The sequence below is a fragment of the Notolabrus celidotus genome, chromosome 18 (genome assembly GCF_009762535.1).
Source record: "Notolabrus celidotus isolate fNotCel1 chromosome 18, fNotCel1.pri, whole genome shotgun sequence".
In the NCBI taxonomy this organism is placed as follows: domain Eukaryota; kingdom Metazoa; phylum Chordata; class Actinopteri; order Labriformes; family Labridae; genus Notolabrus; species Notolabrus celidotus.
Window position 1 is genome coordinate 17,983,083 of NC_048289.1, and position 26,296 is coordinate 18,009,378.

Genomic DNA, 26,296 nt, shown 5'->3' on the forward strand with positions numbered 1-26,296 from the left:
AAACTAGTTATAAAGCCTTAATTTGGGCCAACCAGGAACAACCTGTTGGCGTTGAAAATGAAGCAGACGAAGAAGTACCTAAAATTGCAGTTCCTAGAGTGTCCACTTGAGGCTGGTTGCAAAAGCCAAGTAAACCCCATTAGGTAAATTTTAAACAAGTCCATCTTTAAAACAGAATTAATCAGAGTTTCAGCCTGGTTCAAAAAGTGGGTCTCTGTTAGGGATGCAATGATTAGAGATTTTGGTGGTATGATTATTGTGAGAGAAATAATCACGGTTTTACGGTTATCCTGATTATTATGTGTTATGTTTTATTTTCGGAGACGCAATCAGCAGAATGTTTATTTAGTCCCTTCTTCCTCATGTGCAGTTTTGCCGACGCCTTTTCTGCTGCACTGAAGTGATTTTAAAGGGGACATATCACTTTTTCATCAATATATATTGGTCTAAGAGGTCCCCAAAACATGTCTTTAAAGTTTATGCTCAAAAAAACACTTTGAAATCAGATTTTGGCATGCCTGAAAAGTCCTCTTCTTCATTCCTCATCAGAACACTCTGTTTTCCCTCTGACCACGCCCCCTCCGGAAGTGGATGTGCCTCGGCTCTCCAGCACGTTGATCTAATGTTTACATGTTGGCTGAATATACACGGCTGCTCAGAGATCACGTTACTTCAACCCTCTGAATCTGATCCTGACAGAGAGGCGCCTGTAGCAGGACCTTTCTGAAGGATTGGTAATAGATTTAGTGTTTCTTGTTGTTTTATTTATCAGTATGTAGACGTGTGTCTTGGTACACAGCTACGAACATGTAGCTATGTGGCTATGCTAACTAGCGCTAGCACTTATCCATGATAAATTAAAATCATCCACTAGATCTTCAAATCTGCAGACGTGGGGAGTAAAACCGACCTCTGCCAGAAAGGCAGCAGGACCTTTTATGAAGGATTGGTCACAGATTTAGTGTTTCTTGTTGTTTTATTTGTCAGTATGTCGACGTGTGTCTTGGTACACAGCTACAGCTACAGCTACAGCTATGAACATATAGCTATGTGGCTATGCTAATTAGCGCTAGCACTTATCCATGACAAATAAAAATCATCCACTATATCTTCAAATCTGCAGACGTGGGGAGTAAAACCGACCTTTGTGTTTATTAAGACAGCCTACAACTAGCATGCCTCCCTCCTAAGCTCCTTGTTAGCACACATTTGTGCAGGTAATAAAAAACGGAGGGGGGATTCAGTATTATTTTATACAGTCTATGGGCTGAACAGGCTCCGAGCTCTGACTCCGTGACAGACCGGATATTGTTGTTACGTAACAAAAACACGGAAGTCTGAAACGGCTCGTTTTAGACACATTTACAGAAAGGTGGAGAAATCAAAACAGGGGCAGAATGTTTTTTTTTATTCTCGGGGGGTTTGTAGACATGCCAGGGACATATATTTCAGGTAAAGAACCATTAAAAAGTCAATTTTGCATGATATGTTACCTTTAATAAAAAAAAAGCCACCAACAAGTCGTTTTAATGTTGCAGCTAAAACTGAAAAAAGTGTTCTTCCTGAAAACACCATCTGACTCTGACGGGATCTGGGGTGTTACCAAAATGGGCAGAGGACGCTGCCTGGCACTTTTAAATGACGGAGAAACGCCGCACAGGTGTCATTTTATTGTCTCATTTTTCATTTACAAGTTGCGCTGAGCAAAATGTACCTGCCCCTTTTTGACAGTGTCATTAGAAAAACTCGGTGCAGTGGAGCCTTCACGATTAGATTAACCGTGACACTTTTAATAGTGGGAACCGGTTAATCCCGACATCCCTAGTCTCCGTATGTTGCATTTATTTGCATACAATTAAAAGGAGTTGATTTTTTAAACCCATCCATTAGGATAATATGTAGGCTTAGTATATAAATTAGCAAAATTAGGGGCACAGCTGAGTTGACGGACTGGTGGAAGCATTGTGGTTGGTAGCCAGGAGGCTAACAGAACACCTCTTTGAATGTTTCTAGGTTAATTGAAAGTAAGTCTGAGTCAGCATTTCCAATGTGATGCACATCATTGTTGCTCTTTAAAATATCTCTTCAGAATCCAATGGGTGATGTAAAACAGTATAATTTGGACCCTTTTATGTATTGAATTTTATTTTTCCAAATTCTGTTTTATTTTTTCCTATGTTCCTTATTTTTTCTTTAAATCTTTTGTTGGTCCCATGACGACTAATTTAAGCTCATTTTGTTGTCAGAAAGTTTGACTAGTCACATGGTGGATAAAAAAAAAGCAATCATTAAGGAACGATTCCAATGTAATTAAAATCAATATATTGGTTGAAAAATAAAATTAGACTAATTTTGATTTCATAGTTCAAAAACAAAACATTCCACTGTGCATATCTCTCTGCTTTGAGTGTAGCAATGAGTGTCAGATTATTCTGTTTCTTGATATATTGAAAATGTTTTCAGTTTCAGGGTTCAAAAGTTTTCAAAAAGCCTTCCAGACAGTTCCTCAATTTACATGTAAGCAGCCACTCTTTCTGAGAAAATATAACTATCACTGGCTTTCCCACTGAGTCCAGTATAATTTCCCTCTCCTCCCAGTCTCTCCTCAGAGCTCATCAGTAGTCTTCCAGACAGACAAGTGAGCGAACAAGGGATGAAGCTGGGCAGGATGATTTTCCACTGTAAAGTCCTTAAGAATAATTCAGTAGTAGTAGCCTGAAGCAACAGATTCATCCTCTGTACTCTTTGTCCTCTGCCCTCGGCCCTGCTCAGCTGTGAACTGCGCATTTATGAGCAAACTGCTGCAGATGAACATCAGAGTGGCCATCAGAAGAAGAAACCCTTTTAATCTGCTGATCTTTTTTTACACAAGACTGCTTTCAGCCATATCAGCGAAGCCCCTGGAGGCATTTCCTTTCACATACTTGTCCTTTGTTTCTTTGCCCCTCTGTAACCGCAGAATAATACAATTTATTCCAACAGAGTTAACCAGATTGAGTGCAAACACGATGAAGACACTAGTTAGAACATTCAGAATTAACTTAAACTTAAATGTGTTAGAAATTATAATAGATAATAAATGGCATATTGCTATCTCAGTGTTAGAGCTATTGCATTATAACCATAGATTGTATATAAAATGGACAGTGTCGCTCCGCCTTTTCCCATTGTACGGTTTTGAAGCCAAAATATTCCATTCCATTCCAGAGTCTGCGCAGTAGGGAATTGGTGTGTTTCCACGGTAATGAGCTCTACCCTACAGCGTACCGTCACGAGGTCCTATGGAGTTTCTCTCTATGGCAGCTGTCAATCAAAGCAAACCCAGAAGTAAAACCCCGTTTTCTAACCTCTAATAACTAATGAAAAATAAACTTTTCACAAAAAAGAGGCCTTGAACACAAAACAGTCAAATAATAACTACATATCACAACAGCATACAGTGTGAGAAACATTCGTACGACATGTATTTATTTTTTAAAGTTTAACCGCAGCCCCTTTCAAATGAATGGGGGAGACAGAGTCCTTGACCTATACTGCAGCCAGTCACCAGGCGGAGCAGTTTTTGTGGAAGCCTCACTTCCAGCCGAGCAATCGGACGTCCATTTTTTTTTTTAGTCTATGATTATAATGCATGTATAAGTAAGTATTATATCACACACCTGAACTAAACAACTGAAAAAAAATCATTGATTTAGGAAAACCTAAAACTCAAAAACAGCTCCTCTCCAAATCTAGATATGAAACTAGTTAGAAGTTGAAAAATGTGCATGTCATGAGGTGATGTCCATTACATTGGACTGCACTAAATCTGGAAGCCAAAGTTGTTAGCAATCTCATGTTTGGGAGGTTGCTTGTGAGATTTTGTGTTTTATTTTGATGTGAAAGAGGAGCAGCTGGGGTTCAGTTGGTGAAGTGGCTCATCCTTTAATTAAAAAACTGCCAGCTTGTTCTCCAGCTCCTGGAACTCCAAAGTTAAAGCTACATTTTGTGATTTTTCCCTCATGTACATTTTCAGTCCCTCACCATAAAAATTTATGCATTTGATTTTTTAATATGAAACCAAACATTTTTTTTAAATGAGATCCCTTTTTCAATATTTGTTTCCAAAACCAAAAATGAAAAATCAGAAAAGAACTTGTTTTTTAAACATTTTTGAATGAAGAAGAAAATATAAAAATTGGAAAACGAGTAATAAGCACTCAAATTCCATTTTACTACTTCTGCTACTTCATCCCATGAAGTCCACTTAACTTGGAGGTGGCTGAATACTGTGTTCTGATCAAGTGGCAACCTCCGGTCTAAAAATCTGAGTCCAATGCGGAAGTGCTAAAAACTGCAGTTCATCGAGGATCCGCTTGAGGCTGGCTCCAGAAGTACCGGAAACCACATACACACCTATGCATAAAAGACCATCTTTACAGCAGAAATAAACATGTTTACAGCCTGGTACAAAAGACGAGTTTAGTTTTGGATAGCTCATTTCTCAATCGGCACACTGTTTGGGGGGTGAATTTTCTTCAACGCGGCAATTTCGAAAATATTTAGATTACGAGTCTTCCAATGAGAGGCACAGTTGACTTGATTGGCAGGCAGGAACACTGTAGCTGTTGGCTAGGAGGCTCAAACTCCACCTCTTTACATCACAATCGCCCGATAGCAGCAATATGGCTGCCACTGACGACTGGCCTCAAACCTGCGCTTCAGAAACAGATGGTGACGTCACGGATACTACGTCCATATTTTATAGTCTATGGTCCTGATGTTAGCTATGATTAGGATTTTGAATGGCTTGTTTAGAGTTTAAAGGATTGTAATGTTACATTTAAAAGCTGAAGGCTTAACAAGAACTGTTAAATGTGCAATTCCTAATCTTGTGGGTTAATTAATCAATGACCAGTCAACTTTTAAAAGAGTCGTTAATTGCAGCCCTTAACTACACTCTATGTAACCTACATGATCTGTAACTTAAAAAGTACATTTTCTGAAAGAAGGGAAAAAAATAATACTTTCAAAAAGGACTGACCCATTCTTGCCTCCCTACCACTAACCAAAGGGGAATTTAGGCTCTTCATACAATGTACCTCAACAAACTTAAATTCCACATCAAGGGACAGTAAATGTCAGTGAACAAGTTCCTGTATTTGAAGACATGGAGTGGGAACAGGGTGGAACATGATATAAAATAGGTGTTTTTGTGTTGAGTTGACAGGCCATTACATTTTCTGCTGTGACATACATGAGACAGTGTTTTAAATGATGATAGCCAATGACAAGCTGTGCACGGAGTCCATTGGACATGCAACCATGAGTGAATGTCACTGAGCTCATACTATCAGATCATTTGTCAAGAACACACACACCCACAGTCACTCGCATGTTGACTGACTCCCTCCCCCGCACTCTTCCTGACACACATGAATCTTAGTGGAAGATGATGGCTCAGTAAAGCGGCTTGGAGAGTGCAAATTCCTCAACAAGATGAGTGTACCTGATGGCTGAGCCACGACAAGCTGTGTGCAGAAAGCCTAGGAGATATGTAACCATGAGTGATGTAGGCAACGGCTAATCATGGCTTTGAGATGCGTACATAAAATCCTGTAGGCTGCAGGTGACATGGCTGTCAGTCAGGAGGGGAAATATTTGATGCAAGGGCATCCTGCATGCACACATATGTGCAGGTATACATAGATAACACATAGCCATCCACACTCGGTGCATCTATTGATACAACTTGCACATATTCACATATATATTGACAGGGACAGAAAAGCATAAACATAATTCCCCATCAGACTTTCCACACATCTCTCAGGACTAGGGCCAGTCATTTATCTTTTTTTAAAAAAGGCTGATTTTTGAAGGGTTTTTTTGCCTTTACCAGGTAGACAAATATTTGGGAGAAGAGTCAGGATAGCACCAGAGTTTACGGTAGACTTTTTTTTATGTCGGCCAATTTGGCCGGTGATATTCCAGAATTCCAGCCATATGGAGTAACTGTCGGACATCCGCTCTGAAAGCCCGATCTGCTTAATAACTTACATCTACCAGCAATACAACACTGAAAACACTAACATTTGAAATGAATCAATTAATAAATAATATGATCAAGCACCGGGGGACAGCGCATTGATGCCGACCTGCTGCATTGAAAAAGAGGGGGAGGGAGAGAGACTGTATCTTAGCTCAACGGACCAGCACGCCTGGACTTTCTTTTCTTAAAGTGAAGTTTGCATAATCTGGTTTACATTCACGTGAAGAGCGCTTCATGATCTAATAAGCACTGTTGTTTGAGAGCCTCGCACTTTTACTCTAACCTGAGCCTCCTCTGGTCCGGGGCCAACAGGCGTGACCTGCCATGTCTGTCCGGTGTCCTCCGTGCCCCTCTGCACCAAACTCTGCATGCAAGTAACGGGTGAATGTTTGGTAATGTCCTTTGCCCACTGTGATGAAGGGAATAATCCACGTGCACACTATCTGTCCACTTTAAGTGTTTTGGTAGGTGGCCATCCCAGAGTATGTTTTGATATTCATATCTCATCATGCTGGGAAGCTAAACTTGATTCAACTCTTCATAAAGCATATGATCATAACCTTCTGTAAACTTGTCAAAGTAGGAGCTGGGTTATATGTGTCTTTCATCAATGGAGAAGCTATTCCTGATGCTTTTGAGCATTCAGGTCGGACTGTTTTCTCCGTGCCGCTGTCAATCAGTAAACGTGGCGTGTGGCGTTTGGGTGACCCAAAAAAATCTGCTGCTTCATGACACGGTCATAAACGAATTTTGGTATGTAACAGTGTAGACTCTGTATATAAGACTAGTCCACTTTTTCACATGCAGTTTAAAGGGAAAACCGCCAGCTTAAATTATGAACAATATGGTTTTTTTTATTTGGTATTTTTACCGCCGGACATTTTGGCCGATGATGTCTCTATATGTCGGACAACTGCACGTGAAACCGGCTAAAAGCCGGTAAATACCAGCTAATGTAAACCCTGGATAGCACACAACAAAAGTTCAATGGTCAGGGTCAAGCCTGACGCTGCTGCAGCAATGACTGTGGCCTCTATAAATGGTGGCTCATGCTCAAACCACTAAGCTTAAGTGGCCTCCCCACAAAATCAAACTTTACCCTAACTTTTTAATCAGTGAGTCACATCTGAAGGAGATGTTAACTCATCACATTGTGTGCCAAAATGAAACTTAAAATGTTAATTTGTGTTTCAATGAAACCATTTTTCCTTTTGCTTTGTGGATGAAGTCCAAGTGTAAACAATTCAACAACTTCTTCAAGCCACCGTCTATCAATATTGTATTTGTTGCCTTGTCTGTTGGGGTTTGTATTCTCCTTATAACATCACAGTGAGTATGGCTGATGTTGGCAAAGCAGAGAGTACTGTTTAAATGAATAAAGCATGAATGATGGTCTGGAGGATCAAATAAAAAAAAGGAGAAGCTGGTTCTTTTGGAACTAAGTGAGATTGTGCTAATTACAAGGGTGCACTTAATAAATGGGTCCTGGGTCTGGTCATAAATACTGAGAGGCTGCCGTGGATTTAGTGATGCTGGCAGAGAGCCTGATAGAAGGCAGGGTGCCATAAAAAGATTGGGCAGTGAGCACTGCTGTTTTCTTTGCATTATGAGATGACAAAGAGGGCACTTAGTGGAAGGATAACTTGGGGAGAATTAAGTAAAGCAGTGGCTCATTGTGAAGGAGGGTTTTGGACAGCCATTTACAGCAAACAGAGACTGAACAGATGAGCATTTTTTGTGGTTTTTAACAGAAGGAGTAATTACAGAGGAAGGAAATGAACAGGCTGCAGAGTCAGGACAAATTGTAATATATACATACACACATCACAGTATCTGCAATGCAAAACAAAGTATCATCTGCATAAAGAATCACTCATTTATACTCTGAGCCAATGTCATAGAATACTAAATTACATAACTGAATCAAAACCAGTTGCCAGTTTGGGCGCTGGTGGCCTGGAATTCTAGGTGAGCCCCATGTACAGAGGCTATAGTCCTCATCCGGAGGTCGCTGGTTCAACTACTGGCCTCAGCCATTTGCTGCATGTCTTCTACTCTCTGCTCCCCACATGTCCTCTGTCTCTTAGGCTGTCCTGTCTAATAAAGGCAAACATGCAAAAAAAGTATATATAACTTTAAAACTAGTGCCAGTTATTTCCATTTGTAGTAATATATAGCCTAACTGAAAATAACTTATACCGCCAAACTTCCAGAGTTCAGTCTGCCATGGTAAAGTAGCGGCTAGGTTTCAATCTTAGTTCATTTTCGTGCCTTCAGCCTTCCGCAGCAGATACGGAGCACAGCGCATCAATCAACACAGGTCCAATTCAGCGGGACAGGGAGTCAGGCACCAGAACACAATTAAAACATCTGATTTATTTTCATACCAAACACTCTGTATTGACGCCAAACAATCGTCTTGAGCGGGACTAGGCTTTGAGTCAACTGGTCAGAGGTTTTCAGGGGTCAATGGCTACAACGTAGATCTGGAGAAGCCCATCATGGAGGCTGGAAAACAGTGGATTCAGTAATTACCACAGGATATCCTAGGTCTCATGACTCCAGCAGTGCTGCTCCGTGCTGCATCCTTAAAAACACAGGGTGTTGATGGACAAGGGAGCATGGAGCCAAACCACAGCAGAGGGGAGACTGACCAGATATGGATCTGGTGGAAGACCGGCGTTATGAATAATCTCTAAGCATATCACAGATTTTTTATCTGGATTTGTTCTCATTGGCTTCTAAAATTACTTGATTTTGTATTGACTGAGTTTATACTACTCTTTTTTTTTTTTTTTTTTGAATTTTTAAGAAACGTATAAACAAGTACAGGGTGTTTTCAAAGACTGAGTCTTGTTTTGGCATGGACATACTCCGACATGTTATATAAGAAATAAGATTAGACAATCAAAACAAATACATCACTTATAAAAAGAAATCCAAATTTAAGAAATCCAGTCGATTAAATGAAATTGTACTGCATTTAGTCTCTGGTTCAGTTTTTGAATATTTCCAAAAAAGTTCCCAGGGGCTCGTCCTGTCCTCCATTTATTTTATTTATTTTTTTATTTTATTGTTTATTTTTACAGGGACAGCGCACAATTAAAAGAAATTGCACCAGAGTTAGCTAGCAGCTAATTTACATCTGTTGTCCCTGGGCAGGTAGACAAAAAATAAACAACCACAAAACACCAAATACACTACATAACACGATACAGTACATAAAAGTCCATCATTTTGAGATATTAGCTAAAATTAGTACAATAAATACAACAAATACTAACAGTAACGCAATAAATAATAGCATTACGATAAATGCAATAAATACAAGGCAATCATTGGTGATGGCAGTTTTGAGCTGACTTTAGCCAAAGCTTGAGGCTGGTTTTAAATATTGCAAAGCTCCCTGAGTCTCGAATATTTGTGGGTATAGAATTCCACTTTCCCACAGCTTTAACCGTGAAAGCAGATTGACCAAAGGAAGTCTTTCTGAACGGTGGTACCCAGTCACCTCTAGAGGAGGCTCTGGTCCTCCTGACACTGCCACTGCCAGGAGAGACCAGACATCCTCTAAGAGGAGGGGGTGCGAGATTGTGAATAATTTTAAACATCAGGCATGCATCAGAGTAAAATAAGAAGTTGTCAAAATTGAGAAAATTATATTTTAGCAAAATATTACAGTGATGATGGTCCCTTGGCTTTTTATCCAGTACTTTTAAGGTCTGTTTATAGAGAGAGTACACAGGTTTAAGTGTAGTCACACCTGCCTGTGACCAAGTTGTTATACAGTAAGACAGATGGGGAAAAATCATAGCATGTACAAAAAGCTTTGCAGCGGATGGAGACAACTGGTGCCTGATGCTCTTAAAATTATTCAAATTAAGTTTAACACTGCTGATGACCTTACTAATTTGTTTTTTGAAAGACAGGTTTGCATCAATTATAATACCTAGGTATTTCACATGTGTCACAGATGTGATGACATCACCATTAATTAAAATGTCTGGATTTACTGAATTATTTTTCCTTGCTGTGAAATACATGCAAACTGTTTTACTTACATTAAGGGTCAAGCATGAATCAGCTAGCCAGTCCGACACTTTGCTCATTGCAGCTGTTAGTTTGGCTGCAACATGTTCTTTGGTTTTTGCATGGGTGAAAATAACAGTATCATCAGCATACATTTGGATGCTAACATCTGGACACACTTGGGGAAGGTCATTTATATACATACTAAACAAAATGGGTCCTAGAATAGACCCTTGGGGGACCCCTACTGTGCAACTGGCAAATGATGAACATTTATCACCCACTCTTGTACATTGTTTCCTATTGTTTAGGTAGGATTCCATCCAGGTCAAGGCATTGACAGATAAATTAAATTTTGAAAGTTTTGAAAGTAAAACGTTATAATTGACTGTGTCAAATGCCTTCTTAAAATCTAAAAACACGGCTCCAACAACACCACCTTTATCAAGGTAACTTTTGATCTGTTCAACAAAAAAGCAATTTGCTGTTTCTGTCGAGTGGTGTTTTCGGAAACCAAATTGCATTGGGTGCAGAGTAAATTCACCTTCATTTAAATGGGAAACTAACTGATCACAAACTACCTTTTCTGCGATTTTAGAGGCTATTGGGAGGATACTAATTGGTCTATAATTTGATGGGATTGTCCTGTCACCTGATTTAAAGACAGGGGTCACTATTGCAGCCTTCCAGGAGGAAGGAAAAAAAGAATTTGTTATTGATAAATTTATCAAATGAGTTAAAGGCTTGCATAGTGTCATTTTATACTTTTTAAAAAATCTTGCATCAATATCGAAGACATCCTTAGACTTGGAGCCTTTTAGGCAGTCAAGTGCTTTTATAACTGAGGATTCTGAAACATTTTCAATTACAAATACAGGGAATTCATTATTTGTAGGTTCAAGAACTTTTGATCTTACACCAAAATTATTGGCCAGACACTGGACTGAATCCACAAAGAATAAATTAAAGATTGTAGCTATTTGTTCTTTATCTTCTATCACTTTTGATTGTTCCTTGATCACCCAATTTTGAGCTGATTTTCCCTCCTTCTTTGTGATTTTATTAATATTATCCCAAATTAATTTACTATTCCCCTTAGACTCATTTATTAGTTTAATGAAGTAATCAGCTTTGGCCTGTCTCAATTGTTTTACTACTTTGTTTCTCAGTCCCTGAAAGTTTCTCTTATCATGGGGCAATCCAGATTTAAGAGCTGTCTTCAATGCTAGATCTCTTTGCTTCATTAACCTCCAAAGGTGCTCATTTAACCATGGTAGATTATATTTTTTATGCGAGTGTGAGACCTTTTTACAAAATTCATTTTTGGTTTCACAGACCCTGGCCATCATAATGTTAGATGCCTTTTCTATGTCATCTGACTGCAGAACATCATTCCAGTCCAACTGATTTAATTTATCCTCAAATGAGCTGACTAAATTTTTAGGTATAGCATTAAAAAAACTTTTACCTTGTTGTCTATATAAAAAACGTTTTTTAGTTAGTTTTCTTACAATTAGAGTCAGATTATGATCTGACATACCTGTTACCAAATTAAAAGATTTTATAATTCTTTCAGGTTTATTACTAAAAATAAGATCTATCTGTGTTTGTGATGATGGTGTAATCCTGGTTGGGCCTTGAATGATTTGAGAGAGATTATATTGGTCTGATATACTTTTGAGTTTTTTCCTGATGGCTCTATCAGCCCAGTTTATATTAAAATCGCCTAACAAAATCAATTCAGCCTTAGTACCGATTTCCTTTAGTAATGATTTCAGTTTGTCATGAAAAATGTTGTTAGAATTAGGGGGTCGGTAAATTCCAACAACAGTAAAAGACATACTAGGGGACAATGCAATAGAGACAGCAATACTTTCCAAATCATTCTGAGAATTAAAATGTACTTCTTCACATCGAAAATGATCTCGGACATATAAAATAACTCCTCCTCCTTTCCCTAATTTTCTATCTTTCCTAAAAACTTGATACCCAGGTATAGTAAAAGCAGTCCTTGGTGATGACTCAGTTAACCATGTTTCTGAGAGGCAAAGAAAGTCCAAGTTCGAATCAGTCAGCAAACTTTCAAGCTGTTCCGTCTTTGATGCAATGCTTCTGATGTTCAAATGTCCGCCAAGTAATCCATTCGGCTTTTTTCGCTTGTCCCACAACACTTTAGCCTGGTTAACTGGTTGGAAGAAATTAAACTTTCTTTTAACCGTCGTTATATTAAAGTGTTCTGTTTGTTTACAGTCACTCGGGTTAAAGATGGCTTTTTGCAGGGTTGCGTTGGAGGTTACGTACCGGTTTTCGCATCCTTGGTGTATTTCAGCAGCATTTACAAGCTCAGGTGAATCCAGCAGCAGCGTCTTTTGTTCGATATTGCAAACCGGCCCCGGATTAGAATGAACGTCACCTGCCAGTAGGATTGTGATCATCAGGTAGCTGATCAGCCTGTGGTATGGGCGGGAAGATTTCACTGTGGATCCTGCCCGGGACAGAGTTGGTATATTGGCCTTTCCACTAGACAGGATTTCAGAATATGCGGCTTGATGACTCCACTGTGCAAAGACAACACAGTCGGCCTGCAGAGAGCCGCCGCTTCGGCCGGCGCAGCAGCAACGCAACGAGAGCAGCAACAAAACAAAGATGTAAGCGATCATACTGCCTCTGTACGCCAAATCTCCAACAAATTGCCTTGATATGGCACCAGGTTTGGGGTTTGTTTTGTAACAAAAACCGTTTTTATTGAATTCGGTCCTGAATGTAACTCTGGCTGCACAGACTCCAGCAGCACCTGCCTTGCTGCCGGTCCGGGCCGCCATGACACTGATTGCTTTTCCATGTTGCCCTTCAATCTGCAGAGCATAGACTCGTAGGACGCCGTCTCTACCATTGCATCCATCCATTCCCTCAGATTAGTTTATACTACTCTTAATGAGCTCTACATACATATGTCCTCTAGATCAGGGGTTCCCAGAGTGGGGGTCAGGACCCCCTGGGGGGCCGCGAGGCACAAATGCGGGTCATGAGATGTCTTCCAGAATGTTTTTTTTTTTATTATCTAAAAATAGAACATTTTACCTAAAATAGACAACAATAGTAGCTAAACTTGAAATAAAACAGTGAAAATAGAAAATGTAATGAGTTTTCTGCCTTTCTTTTTGCCACATGACTCCTAAGTTTAGGGTTAGTGAACAGTTAATTATCGTTAGCATCAGTAGCAGTAGGTTAATTCATAACAGCACAGGAAACACAGCCACATGTTCATATAGGTAGGCTAAATTTCTGCAGACCAGCTAAATGAAGCCACATTAAATCACTTTGAGGGACAGTGGGGGTCGCGAGTCTTTGGCACCTATATTTCGGGTGACGTGGGCTGAAAAGTTTGGGAACCCCTGCTCTAGATCATACAAAGCTGGCTCTTGAGGTTTTGTTCAGCATCATGTAAATACTCTGTTCAGTGTTTTTTCTTGGACATGGGAGGATTAACATGGAACACAAAGATGAAGGGGCAATTTCATGAACACATGCTCCTTCAACAACAACAAAAAAAAAGGATCTCAAGGAGAATCTCTTTTACATCTGACATCATCGCCTCTATCTTTGTATGGCGTCCATCCAGGAAATTCTGCTCTTAGTGCTCTTTATTTTAGAGATGATTGGCCAGTGAAAGCCTGCCTCAAAAGACATTGAAGAGATTACACATTGATAAAGGGTCACACGGTTCTTGGTATGTTCTTGAGAGGGAACCCCATTCCTGTAGACCATATAGCCTTTTTTACACAAGTTTAAACAAAACAAATATGACTTGTCCCCTTCAGTAAAAGGAAGAAAAAAGGATGTTCAACAACAAAAATACTGAATATATTGGCAGCGGTATAATAATGAGGCACCTACCCCCCCAGGACACCACAATTAAGCTGTCCTTTGACATTCATTATACCCTACCTGACTGGCGGGCCTTTAAAAGGTCTTTTGTATCGACCTGTTGGGGGTCAAGGGTCAGATTCCAATGTTTGCCACATTGTCTCATTACTTGGGTTACATCAATAGTACCATGGTGGCCTTGCTCTGGGCTTGCAACTTAAGACATAGCAAAGTTTTCTTTTTCTTTGGCCTGAAGGTCTTGAACAAGATATTCTATGTAGATGTATAGGATTGCAGTAATGGCCATGCACTCATGCCACACAAAACTGGAATAATATTGGTTTGACTAAAAAAATATAGGCTATTCTTGGTGAAACTGAGTATATTACTCTTCAAAAACTACCTTTTTGTAGTTGGTTGGCTTTTTTCCAAGAGAAGGGTATTAGGTGGATTACCAAGGCTAGCAAAGATTTCTAGTAACCATTACTTTCATATTGTTGTGCAAAGAACAACGCACAAGTGATCTTAAATATATCCTTGTTTTATAATTACATTGCATTACATAGCAGCATTACATCATAATCTGTTATTTCCGAATAACAGACCCTTGCTACTCAGAACAGACCATTGCTAAGGCTGCAACTCTGATCACAGACTTTGATGCATGAATTCAAAGCTTAATGATTCTCTGAAGCAGGTTCGGTGCTGTTTAAGGACGGATAAATGGAATAGAAAATGTCAAAGACTGACAGTGACGATGCAGAGAAACTACATGAGGTTTGGTTCTTATTCATACGGACCCGTTCAACTTATTTTACTTCACATTCAGTGGAAATGTTCAGTTTCATTCAAGTAGAACAGCTAAGTTAGCTTGCTTTAAGAGGGCTACGGAGTTAATCATAACTATAACCAGCAGTGGACAGTAACAAAGTAAATTTACTCAAGTAAAGTAGAGATACTCAAAAAATGTACTGAAGTACAGTACTGGATGATTATTTTTTGGGATCTCATTGTTTTTACTCCACTACATTTGAAGGACAATTATTGTACTTTTACTCCACTACATTTCTATCAGTGCTCTAGATACTCACTACTTCTGCTTTGAATCAGCTCATGAATTTCCTTCTCTTTTCTGAAATCTGATCCCTAAGGCAGTAAAATGTGTTTGTGTAGTTCTGTTTGTCTCAGTGGTTTAGTTGTACCTGTATATCGTGTGTCTCCACGGTTGAACGTGGAGCAAACACAGAGCAAAACTCAGATCAGGCAGTTCATTTAGAGGTGGTAATGATGGCTATAATTCTCCACCTGAGCACCCATGGTCATATCTTCAGCCCGTGTTAGAGGTTTTTGAAATAAAGAATGATACATATCATTGAAATGTTCTCCCTGTTTCCCACTCTGCTCAAACGTACAAACATTCACTGTCCAACCTGAGAAAGCGTGTTGAGCTACGTAACATTTGTTTCATTCCAGATGAACATTTCAAACTAAGTTGTCTGTGCTTGGAGTAACTTAGTGTCTGTTTGTATTCCATGGTATAGTTTTTAGAGATTTAAAATAAAGGTTTCTAGATAAACATACAACAGAATGTATTCCTATGTATTCTTGACTGCACTCATGTATTGTGAAAATACAACTTTTTGAGATGTTTTAAAAAGTACTTTGAATACTTAAGTATTTCTAAAAGCAAGTACTTCAGTATTTTAACTTAAGTAATAATTTGACAGAGCAACAAAATTTGACTGTGTACTTTGTCCACCAATGACCTTTACTATACCTTACTGATATGGTCTATTCATAACTGAAGAAAAATAATCATTTTTAGATCGTAAAATCAATCCTGAGTCAACATTATGGTGCAAAATATTGATTTCTCAATGAGGTAGCCATGTAATAATCAGGAGAATTGAGAATCAAGAGTATTGTGAGTGGGTTGTTAGAGTGAAGTAACCCCATCAGGGCGAGCAAGGCCTCTTTGCTTTGTGTTACATGTCCAGTGTCAACATCTCTAAAGCTAGAATTTTACTAACAAGTGTGATAATATTTTAAGACATGATGTTGTATTTTTAGGACATTTTAACTAAAGGCGTTTTTCGTCCGGAGGAACTTTACCCCGGAACTACGTGCGTTTTGACAGGTGGAACTAGGGTCTAAATTTAGTTCAGGGGTAGATTATCTCCCCCCTAAAAAGCCCCTGCTAGGGGGGTAGTACTTTTCAAAAAGCCCCGGGGCTTTTGGGGAGCAGGGCCTGCAATTCTGAATGTGTCTGATTGGTAGATTAACCGCAGTGTTTTTATTCTGCCCACACGTGTGATTCACTTGATTTCTCTTTCTTTAATCTGTTCTATCTTTTTTGTATGTGTGTGTACTTTTCAAAAGAAGAAGCTTTGATTCACTTGATTTAGCAGCTTGTAACAGTAGTCTTCTGTCAGCCCACTGCAAATGCGTCTCTCCCGGTGTTACGGTTTTAAAAAGTGACCCTGTAAACTGGAGACCTTCAGCTGAATGTAAAAGTGTTTGTGGAGTTTACACAGCTGCTGAAACACAAAGGGAGTTTTAAGATTCAATATCCTCATCAGATAAGTATTTAATGATCGTCCAAAGACGTTTATGAGGGATGCATCCGGCTGAAAGTCGGTAGTTAACAGGGTCGTTGTTTAATCCAAAACACCGGCCGATCTCTGCCAAAGCTTTTTGAGTTAAAAAGGATTTTAAAGCAGCGTGGAAACATCTTTACCACTCGCGCTTATCTCCTCTCACGTGTTGATTCAGTGAATCCATCTGTGATGAAATATAGCACCAATTAAAACAGCGCAAGCTGAGTCTCTTTCATGCTAACAGGCTAACTGTTGTGATACCTGCCTGTCTGTCTGCTTCTGTGGTGTCATCAGTGATGAATGGCATTCGTCTTTGACTTACTTCCCTCTACTGGTCTGGTGGTGTCGTGCATTTACTTTTTATTTCCTCCATACATCACTGGTCTGATTTGCACAATCTACCCGGGGCCTCTGCCCCGCGGTCGAAACGCAGACAACAATGGAGGGCAAGGAACCTTTTAGTTCAGGGTAGAGTAGTTCTGGGGACTGAAAGACCCCGGAACTCTTGGTCAAAATGCACCTTAAGTGTTGAACTTTTCCATAATCCACAACGTCCGAAATCTTAAATGAAGTCTCTTCAATAACTCATGAAAAAACGGATATAATCCAAGTATCAGCTTATTTAACGCAGAAAAGGCTTCCCTGCCAGTGGGTGTTGCGTCTATAGGGAGTAATGCTTCGATACACAGTGCCAACTTTCACATACAACACAAGAATAAAACCGTTTTAAATGAAGTCTTCAAAGTAAAATAATCTTGTGAAACTGATAAAAAAGTGAAGTAAGCATTATCCTTTGTGTAGCAGTAATTGAAGTAAAGCTGTCACACCTTCGGTCCAAGAGCTACAAACAGCCACTGAAGGATCACAGCCCACATCTCCAGGCACTTGTCAGATGTAAGTAATGGGTTTTGTAATATGTGATTAACCCAAGGTTCAAGAATGTATTCAGATTTAATCATGGCTCATTCTGTGGTGCATGCAAGAGAGCAGTGAGCTTCAATTCCACCTCAAAAGGCAGAATTACTGAATTCACTCGTCCGTGTCGATGCTGAGGATACAGTTTGTGTTACCGTGCAGAAGTCAGTCGAGCAGGAGGGACTTCAAGTACAACAAATGAGGAAATGGAGATGAGAGAGTCGTTGTGTTGGCCATACAGTGCCATGTGAGGTGAGGAGTGAGGCTTGGAAGGGTAGGTCTGTTTATGTAACTCAATACAGGTATAATAGTCTGAGCAAGTACCAGTGTATTCACTTTTTGGTTATACTATGAATTAGGGGTCGACTGATTATCAGCCTTGTCCGATTATTGAGGACGATACTCTTTATTTGTTGAAAGGTATTGGAACAAAGACTTGCATTGGAGTTTGTAAAATTCGAAATACTGACAGAAAGTTTTTCATAAATAGTAGGGATGCACCGAAAATTTTGGGCCGGAAATTGCCTAAAAGTGCATTTTCGGTTTTCGGCCGAAACACTTATCATCAAAACAACACGGTCGAAACAGAATGTTGTGGTGACGCACTGCTAACTAGGCCAACTATGTGTATGTGTGATATAAGTGAAGTGGCAGGTGAACAAAGTAGCGTAGCAGAGTGATATGTGACAGACAACATAGATCGGACCCTCCTCCTCTCCGTGTTAGCCTCTGTGACACAGAGCAGAGCTGCTTATCAGCTGCAGCAGCTGCAACACGCGATGCAGGGATTTTCATCGGTTACCACGTCTCTACCTGCTTCAAAGTGTGTTAAATCTCGGTTTTCTAAAGTCCGAAACGTGTGGGATCGATGACTGTAGCTGTGACTTGAAGCTAAATGAACAACTGTACATATTTTAACTCCCGACGGCCGCCGTTAAATATAGTTAAGCCACCTCAAAGATAAATATTTCATTTCCAAAAAAAACTTTTACCAATAAAAGTCCCCTCATGTTATGTATTCCAAAAACTTTTCTTTCAAAGGGCTGTAACAGGAAGCAGCATGTTGTCAGCTGCAATAACTTCAGACAGAAAATAAAGTACCTGTAGATGTGCAAATTATATTAACAGGGGAGGAGAGGAAACGGAAATTCAGATAATACAGATTTAGTAAGAAGCTACAAAGTCCTGAGTTCTGAACACAAAGAGGATTATAAAATCCTCTTTCTGTTGTCTCGGGCTCAGACATGAGTATAGTGTTGCATTGCAGACTTGTTTGATGGGGGTCACAGTGATGTAACATATTTTCACGTGTGAGCTCTTTTCATTTTGTAATGCCGCAAAATATCATTACCTAAAGAATCAACGATATAAAAAGGAAAATTATGAATGAATCACAAACAAATGAAAAAATAAATAAACAAATGAACTAATTAATGAAGGAATCAATAAATACATAAATAGGCATGTCTATTCTTTGAAGCATTAAAATGGAGCATTTAATAATTTATTTCATTGTTTCGGTTTTCGGCCTTGGTTTCCTAATTTTCGGTTTCGGCCAAGAATTTTCATTTCGGTGCATCCCTAATAAATAGATATCGGTTCCGGATGTCAATTATTGGTCTCATGAACTCTCGTATCGGCCCTGAAAAACCAATATCAGTCAACCACCAGTGTAACTCTAGCATAGATTGTATAATAAGTTAAAGTGAGCAGATCATCAATAATCAGTGTTATATTTCTATATTGCACTAAAAGAGCACTACTCAAAGAGTAGTCAGTATCAGCCAAAACTCAAGTGTAGATAAAGTAAGAGGTATCAAGAGGGAAAGTATCAGAACAGCTCTACTTATCATCAGGTACTGAGGTACTTGGGAGAGATGTGGTGTCATTTTGTTGTGTCTGTGGCTTTCTGTTGTTCTGCTTTAATCATAGCTACCAGAGCTAATGAGGCCTGAGAGCAGGATACAATAATAACCTGAAGTGCACCTTTTATACAGAGAACTCAGGGTTCAAACTTGAAACAAAGTAACTACTACTAATGGAGCAACTCATGCAACAAATTGGTGTGATAATGAATGCATTCCAAAACAAAAATGCTATATTCACATGATTTATATAATGCTTTGTTTGCAAATAAAAGCATTATTTAGTTCAGTAGGGTTCAATGCTCTCATAGAGTTGCTCTCTGTTGGTTGCATTTTACAAATCAAGTATAAAAACTGGAGGCTGGGTTTATTAAATGAAAGGATATCTAATGGATATTTTTTGACAACACTCTGGCTATGACCCTGTGATAAATACTGGCTTCTCATTGTTTTGGTTTTTAGTGGCACAACAGCTTTAATTTACCTTCCATAGCTACATAACAGAGTGTTTACTGGTTCACCAGAGAGATGCTGAGGACTCTGGACAGAATTGAGATGTGAAATTTCTGGAGTTGTTTTTCTTGGCTGTGGATGCTAAATAATCGCAGAACCCATCCAGAAAACAACTGCTGCCAGCTTACACTTCAAAAAAATCTATGGTAACTGATCCAAAGATTACTGGCCATATTTTGACATATTCTCATAACGAGCATAACAAGCATAATCTTTTCAGTCATTTATCTACCAAAATATGATTTAAAAAATATATATATTGCAAGCCGTTCAATATGGCAAGCCGTTCAGGAAATAAATATATATTGAATCAAAGTCTAAACATATGGAATAAAAGTCTGAATATATGGAATAAAAGTCTGAATATATGAAATGAAGTCTGAATATATGGAATGAAAAATGAAATCATTTGGCCTGCACCATCTTGTGTTTCTTGGATTTGATACTTTTTTCCAGTTAGATGTAGCTTTTAGTAATGCAACCATGAGGGAGGCACAATATGTTTTTGCTGAAATTTTAATTAAAGAAGGGGTTATCAACCCCTTGGGTAATGCATGTGCTGTTCAGTCAATCCGTATAGGAACCCACTCCTCCTCTCTATTAAGTTGGTTTCATTCAAAAGTGACGATCGGACCGTCTGCACAGACAGGCGAGAGAGGAACACGGAGCAGTGTGCTGCAGAAGCATTTAGCAGGGCAGTAAACCAGTGAACATGTGAAAATATTACATATCACAGGTTCTACACACTTCTACAGAAGTAGATGTCCTTAATCAGATAGTTCAGTCCTCTGGACCACTAGTTAACTTTTGTTATGACCAAGCGGCAAACTCCGGTCTCAAACGATGAAGCCAATGCGGAAGTGATATAAACTGCAATACATCGAAAATCCGCTTGAGGCTGGCTGCAGAAACACCGGAAACCACATAGATATGAATGGGAAAAAGACGATCTTTGTAGCATTAATAAACATGTTTACAGCCTGGTTCAAAAAACGGCTTGGCCCTACAACGCTAATCTCTCTAATGGCATACACTGTACGGGGGGTGAATTTTTTTCTAACGTGACGGTTAAGAAGATATTAAGATTATGAGTTTTGCCCAAATAAGGACATGACTGACGTGACTCCCGGTCGGGAACACACAGCCATTGGCTAAGAGACTCACACTACGTCACACTCTGCCTAGTTGAGTTCCGCATTACCAATATGGCTCCCGCTGTCGATTTGCTTCAAAACAGCTCTCAGGAACAGATGGGTGACGTCACGGATACTACGTCCATATTTTTTACAGTCTATGGTTATGACTTGTGATAATGTTGCATCCTGTTTAATGTTAACAGTCAGAGCTCATACCTGAGTGCTTCATCTGACAGTGAGAGAGTGGGCGGAAAATGTATGACCAAATTACTAAAGGTAACTGAGGTAGAGGAAAATTTGTCCCCTCAAATAAAAAGAAATGCATGAGGTTATTTTCGGAGAGAATACAGATAACAGATGTTTTTAAGTGCCAAGAAAAGGACCCAGATAATTTACATATGCAAAAGAACAGCTTTGAATTAGCTTTAGAAACAACTGTTGCAAAAAGGTTTTCAAGTTCAACAACATATTGGTATATTTCAGGTAAAGAAATAAAAGATATATATATAAATACATTTTTTTTTTTCACTCTTCATTATATAGCTGGTAAGTAATTTGGAAAGTGTGTGTCATGCAGTGAAAAATGTAAAACAGTTAAAAAATAAATAAATATTCAGTAGCTCCAGCTTCCTTATAACTTGGATTTGCTGATACTTTTTGTCATTTATGATAGGAGAAGAAGAGTCTTTGGGTTTGGACTACTGGTTTAACAAATGGGTTTTGACTTTTGGAAATTTTATAAACTCAACTTTTTCCCTTTTACTGACCAAACTTCATTATTTCACAAAACAAAAAGCATAGAGTAATGAATTATGATACGCTTTTTAGCATATATCAAAAAATAAGTAAAGTCAATTTTTTTGGCAACCTTTATAGATCAAAACTCAAAATTTCAGATTCAGAGAACTTTATTAATCCCAGAAGGACAATTTAGTTTGCAATCTACCAGCTGTTAAAAAACAACACTAACAGTCACAACAGTGAGCTGGCTAACACAGCTTTAATATCCCTTTTAGAAACTACATGAATACACAAGTCATTTCTCATATTGCCCTGCTCTGTGTTTTTCTCTCAACATGTTTGACTCTCAACATATTCTTCTACATTTTTGTATCTGTCTCACATCAAATGCACTCCCAGCAGCTCATTTGGAGGAGCTGATCATTCATGATGCTTTAACATCTCTGTAGCCTGTGCAACTCTGCAGAAAGGCAATAAATGTTGCACGAGAAAATCCTAAATGATGTGTCTTTCTTCTCTTTTAGCTGAGCCCGCATCCACAAAGGAGAACAACTGTCTGAATGCTGCAAAGGCGTGTAACCTGAATGACACATGCAAGAAATATCGCTCGGCTTACATCAACCCCTGTACCAGCAGGGTGTCTGCTTCTGAGGTCTGCAACAAACGAAAGTGCCACAAAGCCCTGCGACAGTTCTTTGACAAGGTAAGTGTATATTTAAAGTGCTATTTGCAGCTTTAATTTCATGTCTGATTTTGTAGTTCCTGCTTTAACTGGAATAAACACCAGGTGTCAAATTTCAGAGAAAAAATTATAGTTTATTTGCAATCTATTTCACCTTAATCCAACCTCACTGTTAAAATCATAACATAACACTTCATTAAAAGCTTCTATTTATATTGCAAGGAAGCCAAAACCATTATGGTCATTTAGTATTTTAGTTTGCACCAGATATAGTGAGAGACTCAGGTACTCATGTTAAATTGAATTAGAATAATTCTACGTGTGTTTCCCTCCAACTTCAAGGTTCCAACCAAATACAGTTATGGGATGCTGTTCTGCTCATGTCCAGCTGGAGATCAGACAGCATGTGCAGAACGCAGACGACAAACCATCGTACCAATCTGCTCCTATGAGGATAAAGACAAACCGAACTGTCTGTCTCTTCAGAACACATGCAAGACCAACTACATCTGCAGGTACAAGAAGCCACAGAGGGATCCAATTTAATTTCATCATGTGCAGTCTAATTTTCTCTGTTCTTCTGCTGGTTTTGCCTGCAAACAAAAACAAAACTACACATTTACGTTCTTTATGTTGGTCTTCATTTGCTTAAAATGCATATGGTAGAATTACTTTGTCTCCTCTTTTATCTGAAGCAAGTCCATTTTCAATGCAGCACACGTCAGATAAAGCCTCTGTGGTATTTCTTATGGTGTATTTGAAGAAATACTAGCTTCTATTTAATCTGAAAAATAAACATTCATGACCTTAACTGACAGGAAATTGCAAGTCTAATTTTATGTCTATGAGGAGTTTGGTCTCTCCTGCATGACTTTTAGTGTGGCTATGACTTTTCAAATTTCCATCAACATCTCCACAAATTGAAGTTTTTCTTTACATTGAAAACAAATAATGGGTTTCCTCTCACTATGACCCTCTTCAGTGAATTTTCATTTTTCCATTACAGTTAATTTGCCACACTGCAGAAGCTTAGCCTAAACACAAGAAATTAATAATCACCCCAAAAAATTAGGGATGCACCGAAAATTCGGTGAAATACTTTTATCACCGGAACAACACGGCCGAATCAGAATGTTGTGATGACGCAAGCGAAAACCGCAGCAAGTACACGCTTGTCTGGATAAGGACCAACATGTCTGTATCCGTTATTCCTTTAATCGCAGCAATAAGCGTCTTCTAAGCAAAGAGACGGACCACGGAGTGAAAACAATGAAAAGTACACTCTTAGAGTCTGTCAGCACACGTTTCACTGAGATCTATTCGGGTCCTCTGCACTTCATCACAACTGTACTTGATCCACGTTATAAAGATCATTACTTGGATGTGTGAATAAAGCAGCGCACGCAAGAAATGATCCAGGCCGCGATGGATGCGGAGAACCCGCTTGGAGATGGAGAAGCGCAGGAGAAGGAGAACAGACTAGCTTCAACCAAACTGAGCATGTGCAGAGTGAATCAGGTGATTCCTAACATGTTCCTGATTGGAGCAAGTGCAAGTGTTACAACTGACCCCTGTTACAACTGTCCACGGTCTCCCTACTAATAATTAGCATAATGATTTATTTCAGTGTTTCAGTTTTCGGCCTTGGTTTCCTCATTTTTGGTGTTCGGTTTTGGTCAAGAATTTTCATTTCGGTGCATCCCTAAAAAATATGTTGTCATCCTGCGTGTTTCCCCCCCAAGTCATTTTCCCCTTGTTTAGGGATGGAGAATGGGTGTCTGACTTCTGCTCAAGTTTCCCACCACATATGGAGCTAGGGCTGCTGCTTGACAGATGGTGTCTATCGGAACATTTATAAGAAGTGCTAGCAACCGAAGCCAGTTCACAATAGCGATTTAATAACTATTTGTAATGTGTTTTACCCAAGCGGCAACCTCCGGCCGCAAGAATTGAAGCCAATACGAAAGTGTTAAAAACAGCAGTTTCTCAAGTGTCCGCTTGAGGCCAATTCAAAAAAGACAATCTTTATTGCAGAAATAAACATGTTTACAGCCTCATACAAAAAAAATCTTTAGTCTGAATAGCTCATTCCTCAATCGGCACACAATGTAGGGGGGTGAATTTTTCAGATGACGTCACAGAGACTATGCCCATTCAGTATACAGTCCATGGTTGTCCCTGCAATTTTAATTTGGCCAATCTCACAGATATAGCCACCCGGAGTCAGAGGCTGCACTGTCGATGCTCACGATGGTGTTAGCATTAGATACACTGCTTGATATCTTTAGTATGTTTAACTTGTGTTTCATGAGGTTGCTGGTATCACCCTCTTTAGACGCAGCTAAGCTTTTTTTAATTTAAACTAGGAACAAAAAAATAGGCAGCAGACAATAGTGCAAGCTGGTGCTTAGCCCCAAGTCTAGAATACGATTTTATCAAATAACAGCATCAGGAAATTAGCATCTTTAATTTGTATCTGTGTTGTTTTTAGGTCAAGGCTGGCAGACTTCATCAGTGCATGTCAGCCTGAAGCTCGCTCCATATCCGGCTGTCTGAGGGAGAACTACGCCGACTGTCTGCTGTCCTACTCGGGTCTTATTGGTGAGTCATTAGGAGGCCTTTCAAAAAACTGGGGTCAGATTTTGCCAGAATGTATAAATAACTACATCCAGGAATTTTAATGCTGTCTGTTATGATACGGTTGGTGATGTGTTGCTGCTCAGTAAGCTATGAAATTTAATTAGATGAACTTGCAGCAACCCAAGTAAATAAGGAAATGTCCTAGAGTTTAAGAAACTCACAAGCATGCTTCTTTTTTAGCATTAAAATCATCTGCCAATCAATCTTCAAGCCATCAAGTTAGTCTGTTTTCTAATCTTGATTTTAGTCGTTTTCTTTCTGTTTGTGTCGCATTAATAAGAGGTGAAGCTTAAGGATGAATCAGACCATTTCTCTGAATCAAGAGAAAACAGAAGTGATTCAAATAAATCAGATGTTTTCTTCTTATGTCTTAAAGAAGACAATTCTTTTTTCCAACAACGCAGTCATTCCAAAGCCATGAGGACTTCTTATGTCATTAAAGTAGGGTTGAATAATTTGCATGGCCAGAAACTTTTCAATAAAAATGGACACCTCCATCAACAAGTTATGGCAGGTGTTCTTTTATCTTGAATATAAAGTAAGGGGAGTACATTCTAAAATATGATATAAGCCATGCAGACGTAATTATTCAACAATAACATACCACACAGCTCTTTATTATAAATGACATTATTAAACAATCACTGTTCCTTTTCAAGCCTCCATGTGAACCCACAGGCTGTTTAACCAACATCTCCCAGAGATTGTTTTTATATTACTTAACTGCTCCCCTGATTACAGCAGTTGTGATGACACATTTATCTGTGCTTCTATTATATTCACAAACAACATTAGGAGGGAATGAAGTGTTCCATTTAGGTATTGTGCCAAAACCACAAGGAGGTCCAGGGCTCTCATTACCAATTCAGTCTGTGGTCAGGTCAAAACACACAAATGTTTTAGTTGAAGCAGCAGTTCCCAAACTTTGGTGGATGAAAATATTTGCAAGCCCAAAGTTGTCACCCTCGCAAATCAGCACAAGAAGTACCAGTCGATTGAAAGCATTATTAGTGTATTTATCATCGTAGGCCTGTAATGCCGCTCATAGGATGTGTTGCAGTGCAGCCATCAACCACTAGGCTGGGCTGTATCTCTGGTTAACACCAAGCGGCAACCTCCGGTCTGAAAATATGAGTCCAATGGCTGGCTCCGGAAGAACCGGAAACCACATGCACACCGATTCAAAAAAGACGATCTTTACAGCAGAAATAAACATGTTTACATCCTGGTACAAAAGACGAGTGTAGTATGGATAGCTCATTTCTCGATCGGCACACACT

The 26,296-nt window shown here is 39.1% G+C and overlaps 2 protein-coding genes across 4 annotated transcripts in view; one reads left to right on the forward strand and one right to left on the reverse strand.

The window, feature by feature from the left end:
* Nucleotides 1–26,296, reverse strand: part of nrg3b (neuregulin 3b) — a 554,663-nt gene that overhangs the window by 505,855 nt on the left and 22,512 nt on the right. The window lies entirely within an intron of this gene.
* Nucleotides 1–26,296, forward strand: part of gfra1b (gdnf family receptor alpha 1b) — a 48,079-nt gene that overhangs the window by 5,752 nt on the left and 16,031 nt on the right. Inside the window, exons 4-7 of one of the 2 annotated variants that reach the window (XM_034708526.1) lie at nucleotides 17,326–17,418; nucleotides 22,219–22,397; nucleotides 22,719–22,891; nucleotides 24,868–24,977. In XM_034708526.1, the coding sequence (XP_034564417.1) occupies nucleotides 17,326–17,418; nucleotides 22,219–22,397; nucleotides 22,719–22,891; nucleotides 24,868–24,977 (555 nt within the window). The remainder of the gene's footprint in view (nucleotides 1–17,325; nucleotides 17,419–22,218; nucleotides 22,398–22,718; nucleotides 22,892–24,867; nucleotides 24,978–26,296) is intronic. The other variant, XM_034708527.1, reaches the window with a different exon arrangement.